This window comes from Aulostomus chinensis, chromosome 16 (assembly GCF_037954235.1).
Source record: "Aulostomus chinensis isolate RoL2024-O1b breed Wild chromosome 16, RoL_Achi_v1.0, whole genome shotgun sequence".
NCBI lineage: Eukaryota > Metazoa > Chordata > Actinopteri > Syngnathiformes > Aulostomidae > Aulostomus > Aulostomus chinensis.
Window position 1 is genome coordinate 6,800,254 of NC_141335.1, and position 14,300 is coordinate 6,814,553.

Consider the following 14,300-nt stretch of genomic DNA (forward strand, 5'->3'; position numbering starts at 1 on the left):
TGTGTGTGTGTGTGTGTGTGTGTGTGTGTGTGTGTGTGTGTGTACGTGCGTATCACCTTGCGTTTGTGGTGCGTCGTTGAGATGTCCATCTCCTCCTCAACCATGTTGTCGATGTTGGAGGTGGGGCTGCACTGGATCCTTTCCTCCTCCTGTCGCTGCAGCTTGTCTGCCACCATCTGGATGGCCTCTGTCCACTCATCTCTGAGTTTTCAACATATAAGGTCAAGTTCAGGGATGCATCAGTGATACTTCTTTTCTTCACATGACTCTGCCTCACGTATACACTGACATAAAGTCCCAGCCACTGTTTGCTTTAGATGTTGAACAATAATGTTTGTGCCTTTCCGTTATTCACCCGCCTGACATTTTCAAAAGAGAGTTAACGTTCAGCAGTTACTAGCTGCTGCATCGCTTAGTAGTACAGAAGATAACATGTGAATTTATGACTATTTCCATTGCTGTACCCTTCTGTCATGCCCAGCTTGACATGTGTTTCTGTTGTAGTTTTTTTACAGATCATAATTTACAAAAAGATGCTTGGGATTATTTATCATATCTAAATGCAAGTGAAGTTCATCATTTAATGGCACTGATGTCATTTTGGACAAAATCGTTTATTTTGGAAAAATACCTGCCCTCCATTCCAAAGCACAAAGTTTTTCATAACTGCACTTTTGTAAACGGAACATTGAGTTTAGAATTTTCTCCTTCCTTATACTGGTACCATCATTAGCCCCAAAAAATCAGAACGTGAATTGGTGTTACTGGTCAGCGTACTGAAGTCCATCATCGTGGAGGATAAAGTTGTGTTATTGTCTTACTCTGCATCAGCAACTGCCCAAAATGTCCTGCATCATTCAGGCTCGACAGGATCGCATAATAGGGAACAGTTGAGTAACAATACACCACACGGGTGTAAAATAAATGAAAAGTAAATAACTTCGGGTAAATATTCTCAAAAAAGATGGCTGTGGTGTACTTGTTTAAATGGATTTAAAGCCACTAAAATGTTTTCAATTGACATAAACACCTATTTGTTCAACAGAGAGGAAACATGGTCAACTAGAGAATCAAGCAAATTAGCAATGATCATGGAGCAGAACTAATGCCAGTCCCAGTCTGTGTGTGTACATGTGTGTCAGTGTGTGTGTTTGCGTGTGTGTGACTGAGTATGCGCACAAATGCACACTCATGTATTAGAGCGAACAATGCATTGTTGTTTGCTAACATTGTTCCTCCCCATTGACTTTTCATTAGCGGCGTTGTTCAACATCTGTTGAGTCCAAGTGTGTGTTTGTGTAAATGTGTGTGTGTGTATGTGTGCGAGCGTCATCTGTAGCAGAAGGCCAGCCATGCATCAGGATATGTAGACACGTTATTGTATTTAACGATGATGAATATAACAGTTTATGCACTGGGCCAAGCTTCCCTTCGCTCTGATGAACAAGAGGAGGGAAGAGAAGTAGTAGAAGAAGAAGAAGAAGAAATAGACGAAGAGAGTACATCAGCTTTTACTTTTTTCCGGCATTTTATCTTTGTCCTGAAAATCCCATTCCATTTGGAATCAAATTGGTTATTAATATTTCTCATTTCACATGTTAAAAGAAAAGGTGGTTTCCTTGAACTGCGCTTAGAAAAAAAAAAGTTTCTCTCTTCCTGATCTTCACCCAAAGAACGCAAATCCTGTGTCACGTTCAAGGGTTACACAATGGCAGAAAACGCTAAAGAGCCTGAACTTTGGTGAGCCAAAGATGATATTCAAACATTCCAAAATCCCCAGGACTCCGGAGAAGCAAGTTGGGATTTACGCTTATGCACAGCATCCACTGAGCAGATCATAATAATGAACCCTGTTTGACTACCAAATGATCACCCCCGTGTCTTTTGTTTTATTTTGAGTTAGATGCCCATATGTTTCCTTCAGGGATCTGGAAGAACATCTATCTGAACCTAAACAGAGCAGTGTGTGTTTTTGAGATCTGAATCTCTTTCTACTGCAAAGACTTCTGAGTGTACCCTACACACTCCAAAACAAGGGCAAACTCAAGTTACACTCCATCTACAACAATGGAGCACTTAATTTGTGGCACCCGTGATGTGTGTGTGCGTGTAGCAACATGAAAAGCAATAAGAACTATCTCAAGGTCAGGCAGCAGATAAATGCTCTCTCTCTCTCTTGGTTAGAGTGTTTTTGGTATAATGAGGTTTTTTTGCTAATGAGAGATAATGGGCCTGCCTACAGTCGGGCACTATGCCAACACGTGCCACCCTCGCTGCTGACGGCTGGGGCTGTGGTAGCTGGAGCGCTGCCAGCGCTGGTACAGTACAACAAATACAGTAAAACCCACACACAGAGGCGCAGACAGACAGTTGTGGTGCACACTCTGCTTTCCCAAACACTTCAGCTTTAAAGTTGCAAACTCTTGTAGACTGCAAGACAACCTAGGCGTGCTTCCACAACAAAACAAAAACCTACAGGCCAGTTTAAGGACTTCACCAAGGTTCAAAACACATTTTCACAAATGTATTTCAAATCTCTTTTTCATGTCCTCTTTGAAAATATTCATGGCCATTCGTCCCCTGATACATCTTTTTTTATACATGAATAATAAGCTTAGAAAGCCATGTCACAATTTAAAAGCGCACATTTCACTGAAACTGGTGATCTCATGATTTCATACAAAATAAAAAAAATCTATATTAACAAAAGAGATTTGTTTTTAAGTCAAAACACTCGGCTCATACTCAAATGAGCAGGTATTTGTGAAGCAATGACTTTTCCCAGCTATATTTATTTTTCAAAAAACTTTTAAGGTCTGGAAATCGTTATTTTCAAATTCCATGGCTTATCCAAGTTTTTCGTAACTCTATGAACCCTTTATCAAAGTTTTCTATCAAGTATACATACACACAGTGTGTGTGTGTGTGTGTATGTGCGTGTCCAGCGCATTCGCAGTACATGTCTCCTGCAAATAAACTAAACATCTGGAGCTCAGTGTTTATACTCGACTTTACCCGATGATCAATGGAAAGTTATTCTTTCGTGTTCACTCTGAAATAATGGTTTGATTATCAAAACACAACGCTATTAGAAAGCAACATATAAGACCATCATAGTTGGACAGACAGCTGCAACACGCACACACACACACTCACACACACTCAAAGGATGCACAGAAGCATCTGTGGTCTTCTGGGCAAAGCTGTTCATTTTCTGGAGTTAAACACCTCAGCTCCTCAGAAAGGAACTGAGCAGCTGGAGAATTTATGCCGATGCTACTTGAAAGGTCTCCATTCCACTCTGTCTCTCTCACCCTCTCACTTTCAAACAGACACCAAAAATCACCTTTTTTTTTTTTTTTAAACCGGTGCGTACCCTCTTAGTCATAACCTTGATGTTACTTTTACCAACTTTATGAGTGTGTAATTTATGTTTAGCCTGGAGTCATCTAAAAGTTTGTATGTCAGTTTTGGGAACTTCATTTCATTGAACAGAAATATTTCATATGCATGTTTTTTAAGTTTAACTGCAACAGAAAGGCAGTATTTTTTTTTACAACCTCAACTCTAGAGTGATTTCAAAACTGCCTCCTCAATTACTTGAAAACTCTGCATGAGACCTGCCAGATCTACGGTAATACAAGCAGTACGCATTTGATAATTGCCCAAACGCAACCTAGCTCTGAGAGCCTCCATAAAAAAGTTTGTTTCTCACATCTGGCTTTAAAGGAAAGTCTGCCGGAATATATCAGTTATATCTCAATTTGAATAAATCCTGATTCAGCCTGAAATATTTTAGACGGATTTGGAAAACCAGTGTTGCCACCAGGAGAAGCGCTTGGTGTCTTCTCTTTTAAACGAAGACAGGAGGCTGTTAGGAAGAGTCTAGCCCAGGCTGACCTCTCATCAGGTGAGTCCACATGGAAGGTCCTCTCTATGACGGTGGTCCACTGGAGGCAGCGTATGATGAAGGTGTTTGGCTTCGGCCTCTCCGTCTTCATCAACTGACATTCTATAACAGACAGTCAGAGGGACAACGTTGTCTTGCTGCAGAACTGAAGAATTGCAGTAAATACATTTTTACTACGACCATGCTCTAATGAGTGTTTTTGGTTTTTGTGGGGGGGGGGGGGGGGTTGTTTTTTTTGTAACATTCTCATCTACAAGCTGTGTTCGTTTTAGTGTGATGCACATTGAATTTAATGATAGTGATACAGTGCTGGGTGGTGTTAGAGCATTCCTGAGCAGAGTTTGTTAATTCCCATTCAACAATTTTAACACTATATTTAGAGGATTCGATAAGCGGATTAAATCAAAATGAATATCTACATAACCTCAACGTCCAGGTGTGGACCTTTGCTGCATGTCATAGTCACTCATGTCTCTAGTAGCTCTGTCTGCACATTCAATACATCCCGACAATTAAAAAAAATGATATAAAACACATTTTCTTACTAAGGTGTTGAGCAATATGCCTTAACATCGGTTCCACAAATCTCTGGAACTCTAAGGGAGCGATGGAAAAACATTCTTTTCATTAGATGATGGAGATGTTGGTTGACAATGTCTCTCAGGTGTTTAAATTGAGATCAGGTGAAGACTCAAACACCCTTCAGTAACCCCTCTGTGCTTTATAGAGGCATCTGCATCCCTAAGTTTCTGCACTCATTTAGTCTTTTTCTTTAATTTGATAGATACAATACTTGTCTTTGAACCAGTTTGTTTAAAAAAGGCAATAACTTCAACCACAGATGACTCAAATAAAACTGCTTTCCTGTGCCAAGGGATGATATGTGGCGCAGCACATACGCATCTGGTGAATATCTGAAGGAACACATATCTGTGAAAATGGGCAATACAGTAGGCCATTATTACACAAATGCATAATACAGTACACAAACGCAGAAACGTACGCACACATAGCCAGATGGGGCTGTGAGCTCGCTGTGGGAAGGAATGTGTCTTCATTGTCCCTCAGCAGTCTCACTGGTTATTGAGGACAAGGGCTGATGTAATAGAGCATAAAGATCCATCTCCTCTTCCTCACTATGGTCTCCTCTTGTTCTTTATCCTACATATATCATCATCCATGACCCTCCTGTCCCCCCCCCCTCTCTTTTGTCTGCTGTCACTCTCTCCTCTCCACCTCTTTCTCCTTTCCTCCCGCTCGCCCACCCTCCTGTCCTCAGCTATCCCTTACTCCAATTACTTTCTGTTTCAGTGTGGCACAGCGCAGCATGTCGTAGCTCTGCCTAAATATAGACAGGAAGGTTAATGACAACACCACTCGGGTTGTACACACTGCAGAGTTTCAACGGAAAATTCACCCACAGACACACACACACACAGACACGCGCACACACGCACAGACACAGACACGCGCACACACGCACAGACACACACACACACACACACACACACACACAAAGAAGTTGCTACCTGACTTGTGAGCGTGGCCTGCTGTGCTGCCAGAAAACAAGGTCATGCTATGGTCGATGCCAAAGAACACTCACACCCACAAACTCATAAACACACACACAAGCAAAAGTGATATTGAAGTTTGAATGTTAGCTGAAATTGGGTTGTTTGCCACAGCAGGCAATTGTGAAATCTGTGTAGCAGTTTAGTGAGTGTATGTGAGTAATGCATCAGTGTGTGTGTGTGTGTGTGTGTGTGTGTGTGTGTGTGTTTGTGTGTGTGAGTGAGAGAGAGACAGAGAGAGAGAGAGAGAGAGACAGAGAGAGAGAGAGACAGGCTTGTATGTATGAGTCCCTCTGCAGGGAACAGGCCTGTACCATCTCTGTTCCATCTGACCACTTCTGTTGTTCATACACACACATAAACACACACACATAGGCGCACACAAATAAACAAACACGTACGCGCACACACACATACACACACCACCTGGCCTCCCAGCTTTGGGCAACAGATGTGGCAGTGCCAGTGCCGTGCCAAGCAGCCGGAGCCGGATGTATGGCCTGGCTTGTCCTCCGCTCAAACTCTTTTCCTCTCCCCTTTTTCCTCCTCCTTCAATCCTGACTTTGTCGCCTCCTCCCTGTCTGTTCACTACTCATGGACCTGCACCCCCCCCCCCCATATCTCATACACAAATACCTCACCCTCTAATCCCTCTTTCCATCCCTCATTCGTTACTCTCTAATAATCCCTCCATTCTCATCCTCTCCCACTCCCATGTCTCCTGCTTTCTTTTCTTCTGTCCCGTCTGACTGACTCACATTGCTCATTCACGGTACTTTTCCTCCTTTCCAGACTTCGTTCTCCTCCTTTTTCCTGAGTGTACCATCCTTTATCATTTTCTCTGAGGCATCAGCCTGTATTTAACAACAACATCTCTGTGTTGCGGCCTCATCCGTTCAGCATTAAACACCTCTTCCTCTCCTTTTGGCCCAGCCATCTTCAATCCTCTACCTAGCACTCTTCCAAAGTAATACAAGTGACTGATCTGAACAAAATTACATTTAGTATCACACATTAAGTACCACACTGGGTACCCATATAACAGATACAACTAATGCATTTTGGTTTTATTTTCATCAAATACCTACAGAAGCCAAAAAGGCCATAAACAATATTTACAATTCAATTTTTACGGCATTATGTTGTGATAGCTGGATATAACGGCATAAATAATGAATTTCAAGAATGGCCTTTCGCAGCATCTGTATAAGTCACACGTCCAGAACTTCACCTAAAATGTCACGTGACTCACATCAACTTTATTACTGTAATTTATCAAATCTTTGCCTTCACATAAACACTGGTTTTAGGCTTCTCTGCCACTGGGAATGTGATGCTCTACCCAGCTATTAATTGAAAGTATTCAAAGTGAGTCTTTTTACGTTATGTGCCAACAAAGCTTAAGAACCATTGTATACTGCTGGAGCAAAAACAACAAACCGCTTTTTAGGAAACATCTCTTCGCAAAACTTAATTGTGTGAGACTCCAAAAGCCTTACTGAGTTAATGTACTGTCTGATAATGATAGTTGTGTCTTAATCAGTTGAATGGCATTTGGTTTGTATTGCAACTTAGTCACAAGACAGTGAATTTTAAGACTCTTGTGCTGTTAAACCTGAGGGCCAGTGTGACAGCAGACTATTTTCCAAAACTGTAACATCTGGAATGTTCTGTTTTTTTTCTGCCACTGTGCTTTTACCGTATGAACAATGAGAGGTGATGGTGGTGGTAATGAGAGCACGAGACATTAAAATTAATCTTGTTAACTCATTAGCTGGTTAATTACACATGTCAGCGTCGCTGTGGAGCTTGTTAGCCAGGTGCAGACAGATGATTTACGGATAAATGCTTAATTACGGCCTTCACTGAACTCCATAAATCCTACCGATGCTGTGAAGACTGATGGCTGACAAGACGTTCTGACGCATCGTGAGTGATACTGATGCAATAACTGGGGTACCATTTCACTGTGGCTCTGCACTGTGTGATGAAACCGCAAGAACATTTCAGCAACATCTCGTGACATAGATGATTTGCATGAGCATTTAAAAATATTGAAACATAATCTATGGAGCCCTATAGGCCAATAACATTCATATCTGTGGCCAGGGGTCATCACTCGTTCTCATGCTTTACTCCTGAAATAAGTGCAGAGAAGAAGAGCAATTTTTCTAAAGCTTATATTTACCCCATTTCCACCTAGTATTTATAAGCAGTTTGGTTGTTAAGATTGCAATAAAATAGTATTTGAGTGCATGAAAGTCCAGGTGTAAATGTGTCAAAGACATATTTAAAACGTACAGACAGAATATAGGAACAGACACACTGGGCCTCATTCATGAAATGCCGTTAAGCACAATTTGAATGCCCTCGATTTTGTCTTGCAGGCAGAAAGCAAAGCCTGATGGCTGTTTGTAACTGCTTGTTCCTGACATCTATCATGTACCTCTTCTAGCATTATACATCTTTGCAAGCCCGGATGACAGACAGTTCCATTTTCTGTCTGTAAAACTAAGTTGAGGGTATAAATAAAAAAATTAAAAATCCCTGTGTGTCAAAACAAATTTAAGTGTGAGAGGACATTTTATTTATGAATGAGTCCAGTTGTTTCTACACCGACTATGATCTAAACGGTGTTTTTTCAAGATAGAAACATATGAATTGGCATAACTTGAAAATAACAAACACAAGACTAAATATTGATACATAAGGAATGAATCTTTCAGCTGGGGTTTGGCAAAGTTAACATACTTGCTACAGAGAAGTTATTTAGAGGGTAGGGAAGGTCTGCATCCTGAGGTTTCTCTTTGTAGCCGATGAAAGAGCCGTCCGTCTTTAGCAGGAAGTAACGAGGCCGCCAATTCTTTATGTATTCACCTGGAGAGAAATATGGAAACAAAGACACGGAGAGGGAGGGCATTGTAAAGTTAGACACAATCAGAGGTCAGTAGTAATGATGATGCTACTGGCAGTAATGTACTCAGTAACAATGTCTGTAATTATGATACATATAAAGTAATAATATCAACAATGTGATGGTGATGATGTTAAATGCAGATTTTATTCCCTTGACAGATAAGAGCCTGGTAGCTCAGCTGACTCTCATCTGTCCAAAGAATATCACAAACACACACACACACACACACACACACACACACACACACACACACACACATACAATATCTCTGTGACTCCCACAGCTCCTGCCAGATTTCGATCGGATTATCATGTAAAAAATGACAAAAACATGTTTACCAGAACAAAACTCAAACTAACCATGCCAGAAACATCATCTGGCTGATACATGGGCAGGTGTCGAGGTGATGACCTCGCTGCCAGGCACGCACTCGCACACACATGAATACCACGCGCACAAATACACACAAGCACATGAATGGGCGCACATTTAAACACATATACCCTAACTACCAGTCTCCATCAAAGCGGGAGGAGGAGCAGAGGGATTATGTGAGACAAAATGATATAAGATGAAATGTGATTACATGTGAAATAACTCTTCTTAGACTGCAGCAACAAATAACATCTGCTGAGCAGCTGGTGGCAGAGTATTACCAACTGGCTGGCACAGATTGGCACTAAGGTGGCACCACAGCTTTTTTCAGATGACCTGCTGCAGGATTACACAAGTGTCAAACATTTCCACACCACAGAGGCGGATAACACTCACTGGAAACAGCATGGATACACACATGGATTAAAGTACACACAGATTTGTACATAGTGGGATGGGTACAATGAGTACAAAAACAGGGTGTGTGTGTGTGTGTGTGTGTGCGTGTGTGTGCGTGTGTGTGTGTGCGTGCGTGCGTGCGTGCGAAAGCGACACTTTTCATCATCATGAGCAGAGTAAACTTCACACTTTTTAAACAAATAAATAATCTACAGGCCCCTACTTTTCAACCAATTTTAATTTGACACGCATACACAGACACACACACACACACACACACATTTACACTTTGTGATACACTGAAAGACTAGAAGCATTTATGTATGCAGAGCAAACATGCTCATAACTGACAACACACAAGCACAGTAGCAGCTCTGATCACCTTTTTTACCTAATTCGCTGGGGGAGGAGAGTAGGCAGTGTGTGTGCACGTTTGTTTGTGTGCGTGTGTTTGTGTGTGTGTTCTATTTGTGACATCCATTTAAAGCTGAAATGACAGCAGGCCGTGCTCGTTAGCACGTTGCAGAAAAACACCTGCTCCGCCGAAGGGACCATGTGACTGCAGGCCCTGCCGGTACCTCTGGGTGCTGCTGGTGTTGGTAGGTGGGTGTGTGTGTGTGTGTGTGTGTGTGTGTGTGTGTGTGTGTGTGTTTGCACGCGCGCGCATTGAGGGGGGCACATACATAAGAAAATGCTGTCGGGTGCCAGTGCGTCATCAGGATTACCAAATCACACCTCTCCTCTCGTCTCTTCTCTCAGTCTCTATTTTTCTCTTTCTCACAAATACACCCACTCCCCCCCTTCTTATTTCCTTCCCCTGTTCTTTCAGAAACAAAGCATATTCTTTGGATCATTTGCTACTGATAAACAGAGCGCTGTGAGAGGGATGGAATGGGAGGGGGGAGAGGAAGGAAAAAAGCAGGGAAAGGAGATGGTGGGGAGAGGGTGTTGAGTGTGGTTCATTCTGGTCGCACCAACAACATACTCGTGCATTACAAAAATACAAATCAGGATTGAAGCTTCATGCATTTAACCAACATGTTGATGCATTTGTTGTTTTCTGACACAACAGATACAAGTAATCTTAAATATACATAACAAACTTGCATACAGCAAAACAAATAAATGCATATAACAAATTAATTTATAAAAATCTGTGTCGGCGTGATGAAATCTGCAGAAATTAACAGTTCACACGTGTCCCTTACAGCCTTGCACTCACTACCCACTGATGTTGAAGTTGGCTAGAAAAGAGAAACTCTAGTTACCTTAAAAGTTGATAGAAAGAGATCAACTGACTAACAAAATAGATGAGGATGAAGAGAAAGTTACAGAGATAAAACTGGCAGCGATGGCTGGCTGGCTGGTCCAAGTCCAGTCATTTTTCTGAGTCAGTTTCTAGATGAAGTGTCCAACCGACGGACGCCTGTGGCTGGCCACTTCATCGCTCAGCTGTCCAGTACAACTGAAAACATTTAAGCAATCCTTCTGGCTGGACCTAGACAGCATGTATAAATATGTGTGAGTGTGTGTACACTGACGGGTGGGGGAGGGGGCAGCCAGGGGTGGCACAGACGGAGAGAGGAGATGGACAGTTGTCCGCACACAGCTTCCAAACAAACTCACACATACACACAAACCAACAAAATTCTGTTTCGATCGTTCCAATTCTCCAAATGATCCAATGGTGTTCTGTCAAGCTATCCCGTCTTGGCCCTGCCTGTAATGAGTCCAGCGAGCTCTCCCACTCTGGACAGCTTGTCTGGGGAGCCACATGTCTCTAGTTTGGACTGCTGGAGAAAACAGAACAGCCGATTTCCTTCCCACACCATCTCTCCCAGACTCATCACTTTATTTTCATTTAGTTTTCTGCACAACATTTCTTTCCCCTTAAGGCCAATTAGCAAATACTACACTATAATGCTTAAAACAACAGGAGTGTCTTGCTTGTTGTTAGAACTACTAACAACAGTAACACAGGAAAATGGGGTGATTTAAAGGATAAAAGAAAATGTGAATGACAAAATAAACCATTCAGTAGTGGAAGATTTGTAGCTAAGGGCAATTTGTAGCTTTGACAGGTAGAATAACTGATGCTAAGTTGGCAGGATTTGAGTTTTTCTGGTCTTTTATTGCCAATTTTGCAGGAACTTGTTGGAGTGCAAAAGGAGAGTGTTGACGGGGTTGAGCATAAACTGATGAGATGCAGAGAGTGGCATGGTTTTATAGAAGAAACAAATTTCTTAACTTTATTCTGAGGCAATATCAAAGTGTACTTATTCAGACAGTATGTCTTGCTTCATATCTTGACCTTGTTTTGGAAAAAGTATAAGTGTAAGTGTATATATATATATATATATATATATATATATATATATATATATATATATATATATATATATATATACACAGTATATATAGCTAAAGAAAGCATTTCAGCTACAAGCATCTTCCACGGGGAAAAAATGGTTGAAAATCTACACAGGACTTTTTAAAAGTAATTTTAGAATGTCTCGGATAAATAAATCCTGTTGGCACATCCTCCAGTTGCAGCTTGTGGATTTTGCAGAAAAAAGGCAGAGATGAATCAGCTGTGACTATGTCCGTTCCAAGCTTTCTGATTGGACAATTACGACAACACACGGAGTAACTGTCATTCAATTATAGGACTGATTAAATATTCATTTCAGGACAGAGGGGGAAAGGGGAGAAAATGAGAGAAAGAGAGAAATGCAGAACTGAAAAAAAATAGACAGGTATAAATGGTAACGCTGAACCTCAGCCAGGAATACAGAAATGAGTCACACAAACTTTCCAGCCTCGCTATATCTAACTGTCTCGCACTTACTCCTCCAGGACACCAGCACACCTCTGCTCCTCTGCTTTGTCGGATGCCACCATTCAGCACAGAATGAGAAATGCAGAGAAAAACCTTGATGACAATTAAATAAATAACTCAATAACTATGTGAGCTCACCAGCCATTTGTTAATCAACCCAAACAGGGATTTAATTTAATGCTTTGGCCGAGTCAGAGGCTGATATGCAGATGGCGCAGAGACGGAGCCGTGCGACAGGCACTCTGGGAGCTGGAGGGGGTGGTGGGGTATCGGAGGTAGGAGGAGGCGAGTGAATCGAGCAGGGAGGAAGGGAGGTTCTGCCACGTTCCAGCACATACACAGCAGCTCACAACACAGAGGGAAAGGAATGTGTTGTCGCCATAGAACACACACACACACACACACACACACACACACACACACACACACACACATCCTCGTACTTATATCTTTGTGAGGACTTTATTGACGTAATACATTCCCTAGCCCCTCACCCTAAACCTAACCATCTCAACTGACTGCCTGACCCTAACCTTGACCCTAAACCTAACCTGAACCTGATTCTAACCTCGACCCTAAAACCAAGTCCTGACCTTCAAACGGCCCTTTGAAGATGTGAGGACTGGCTAAAATGTCCTCACTTTCCAAAAATGTCCTCAGTCTGTTGGTTAAATGCGTATTCTAGTCCTTAATATGTAGCAAGTACAAGAACACACACACACACTCACCTCAATACATGCACACACAATCAGTGTAATGCAGAGAGTTTACTGACCAAGTGACTGAGCTGATGGTTGGCTGGTTGCCTGAATCAACAGCTGCCTGACTAAGGAAAATTTAGCGGACAATTTAGCTTGAAAATGTTGACCCTAAGTGAGCGAAAGGCAGGTTGCACAACTGCAGGTAGCACATCAAGTACTTAAAGGGATAGTTCAAACAAAAATGAAGATTCTGTCATTCTGTTATGACCTACTCATTCTCATACCAATGGGAAGTTGGGGGGAGTTTTTTAGGTGACAAAACACTCATCACATGGGTGGTGTCTGTAGTATAAAGGTGGAGAAAATAACTGTAAAAAAGATGCTGGCTCCAGGAAAAAAAACAAAAAACAATTTGATGGACACAGCCCCTAAATGCCAGGCAGGTAACTAAAGGTTAAAAGAGGTGATGGGAAGGGCACCAAAGAGGGGCACTAGGGATTAGAAAGTGAGGAATTGTGCAGTAGGTGGCTTGGAGCAGACATCTGTCTGAGTCCTAGAGGGTATAGAAGAAGAAGAGCGACACGGATAACTCTTGTAGGATTAGTAGAAAAAAACCTCACAATCTGCGCAGTTTATTTGTACGTATATGTGTTTGTGAAGATACGCCGGAATGTGTGACGCCATCCCCAGCAGTTCTAACTGCAGTCTGCTCAGACGTCTTAAGTCGAATCCAGGCTCTTCAATGCCAATCCACTTAAAGTGCATTAGTCTCATTACCACATTGGGGCTCGACTGGTGTGAGTTTGTACATGAGTGCTTTAAATACTTTCATAATCACCATCACTGATGACATACATGTGGTGCTGTGAGCTTACTGTGATTTTGACAGAAAAGACGGGGGTCCAACAGCCTAATAAATACAAACTGAAGCTGTGGTGTTCAACAGGATGGGGAAGTCACAGGGCAGCCAGACTGAGTGGAAACCCAAAGGAGTGTGTCTGTTCCCGAGGGGGCCACAAGGAGATTTCACCCAGCCAGCTGCACACAGCTAAAGCCTCCCAGTGCACTGTCCAGGATGCACACACACTCTCACACACATGCTGCCCTGGTGCCCCTCTGCTCCCCCAGCTGGTACAGAAAGAAGCGCACACAGCACACCCAAACAACTCAGTTCCATATTTGTAATGAAGCTTAATACGGTGGGAACATAACATTGCATCTCATGAAATTGCAAATCTAAAAATATACCATAAGTCCCGCTTTGCCCTTTTTTCTTTTTTTTCCCCTAGTTTCTTCATCCATGTACTGTAGTTCCGCTACTCTTCTCTTGTAGTACCAATGTGTACCAGTAGATGGTGGTGGCTCCTTGGAGCATGTTGGCCACTGCTGTGAGGCGAACACAGAGCTGGAGGGTGACTGACAGACACACTGCAGCCAGCGACAACTCATCCTAATCCTCCACACAGCACTGGTGTGTGTATATATAGCTGTGCGTGTGTATGTATATGTGTGTACTTGATGTGCAGACGTTCAATGACCTTATGTCTCCAAGTATGGCTTATATGAGAGTGTGTGCATGCGTATTCGC

At 42.3% G+C, this 14,300-nt stretch overlaps 1 protein-coding gene across 2 annotated transcripts in view; it reads right to left on the reverse strand.

The window, feature by feature from the left end:
* akt3a (AKT serine/threonine kinase 3a) overlaps positions 1-14,300 on the reverse strand; it is a 53,966-nt gene that overhangs the window by 18,243 nt on the left and 21,423 nt on the right. For both annotated transcript variants that reach the window (XM_086181178.1, XM_086181177.1), the window contains exons 3-5: positions 8,233-8,358; positions 3,901-4,012; positions 57-201 (exon numbers count right to left, since the gene is read on the reverse strand). In XM_086181178.1, the coding sequence (XP_086037304.1) occupies positions 57-201; positions 3,901-4,012; positions 8,233-8,358 (383 nt within the window). The remainder of the gene's footprint in view (positions 1-56; positions 202-3,900; positions 4,013-8,232; positions 8,359-14,300) is intronic.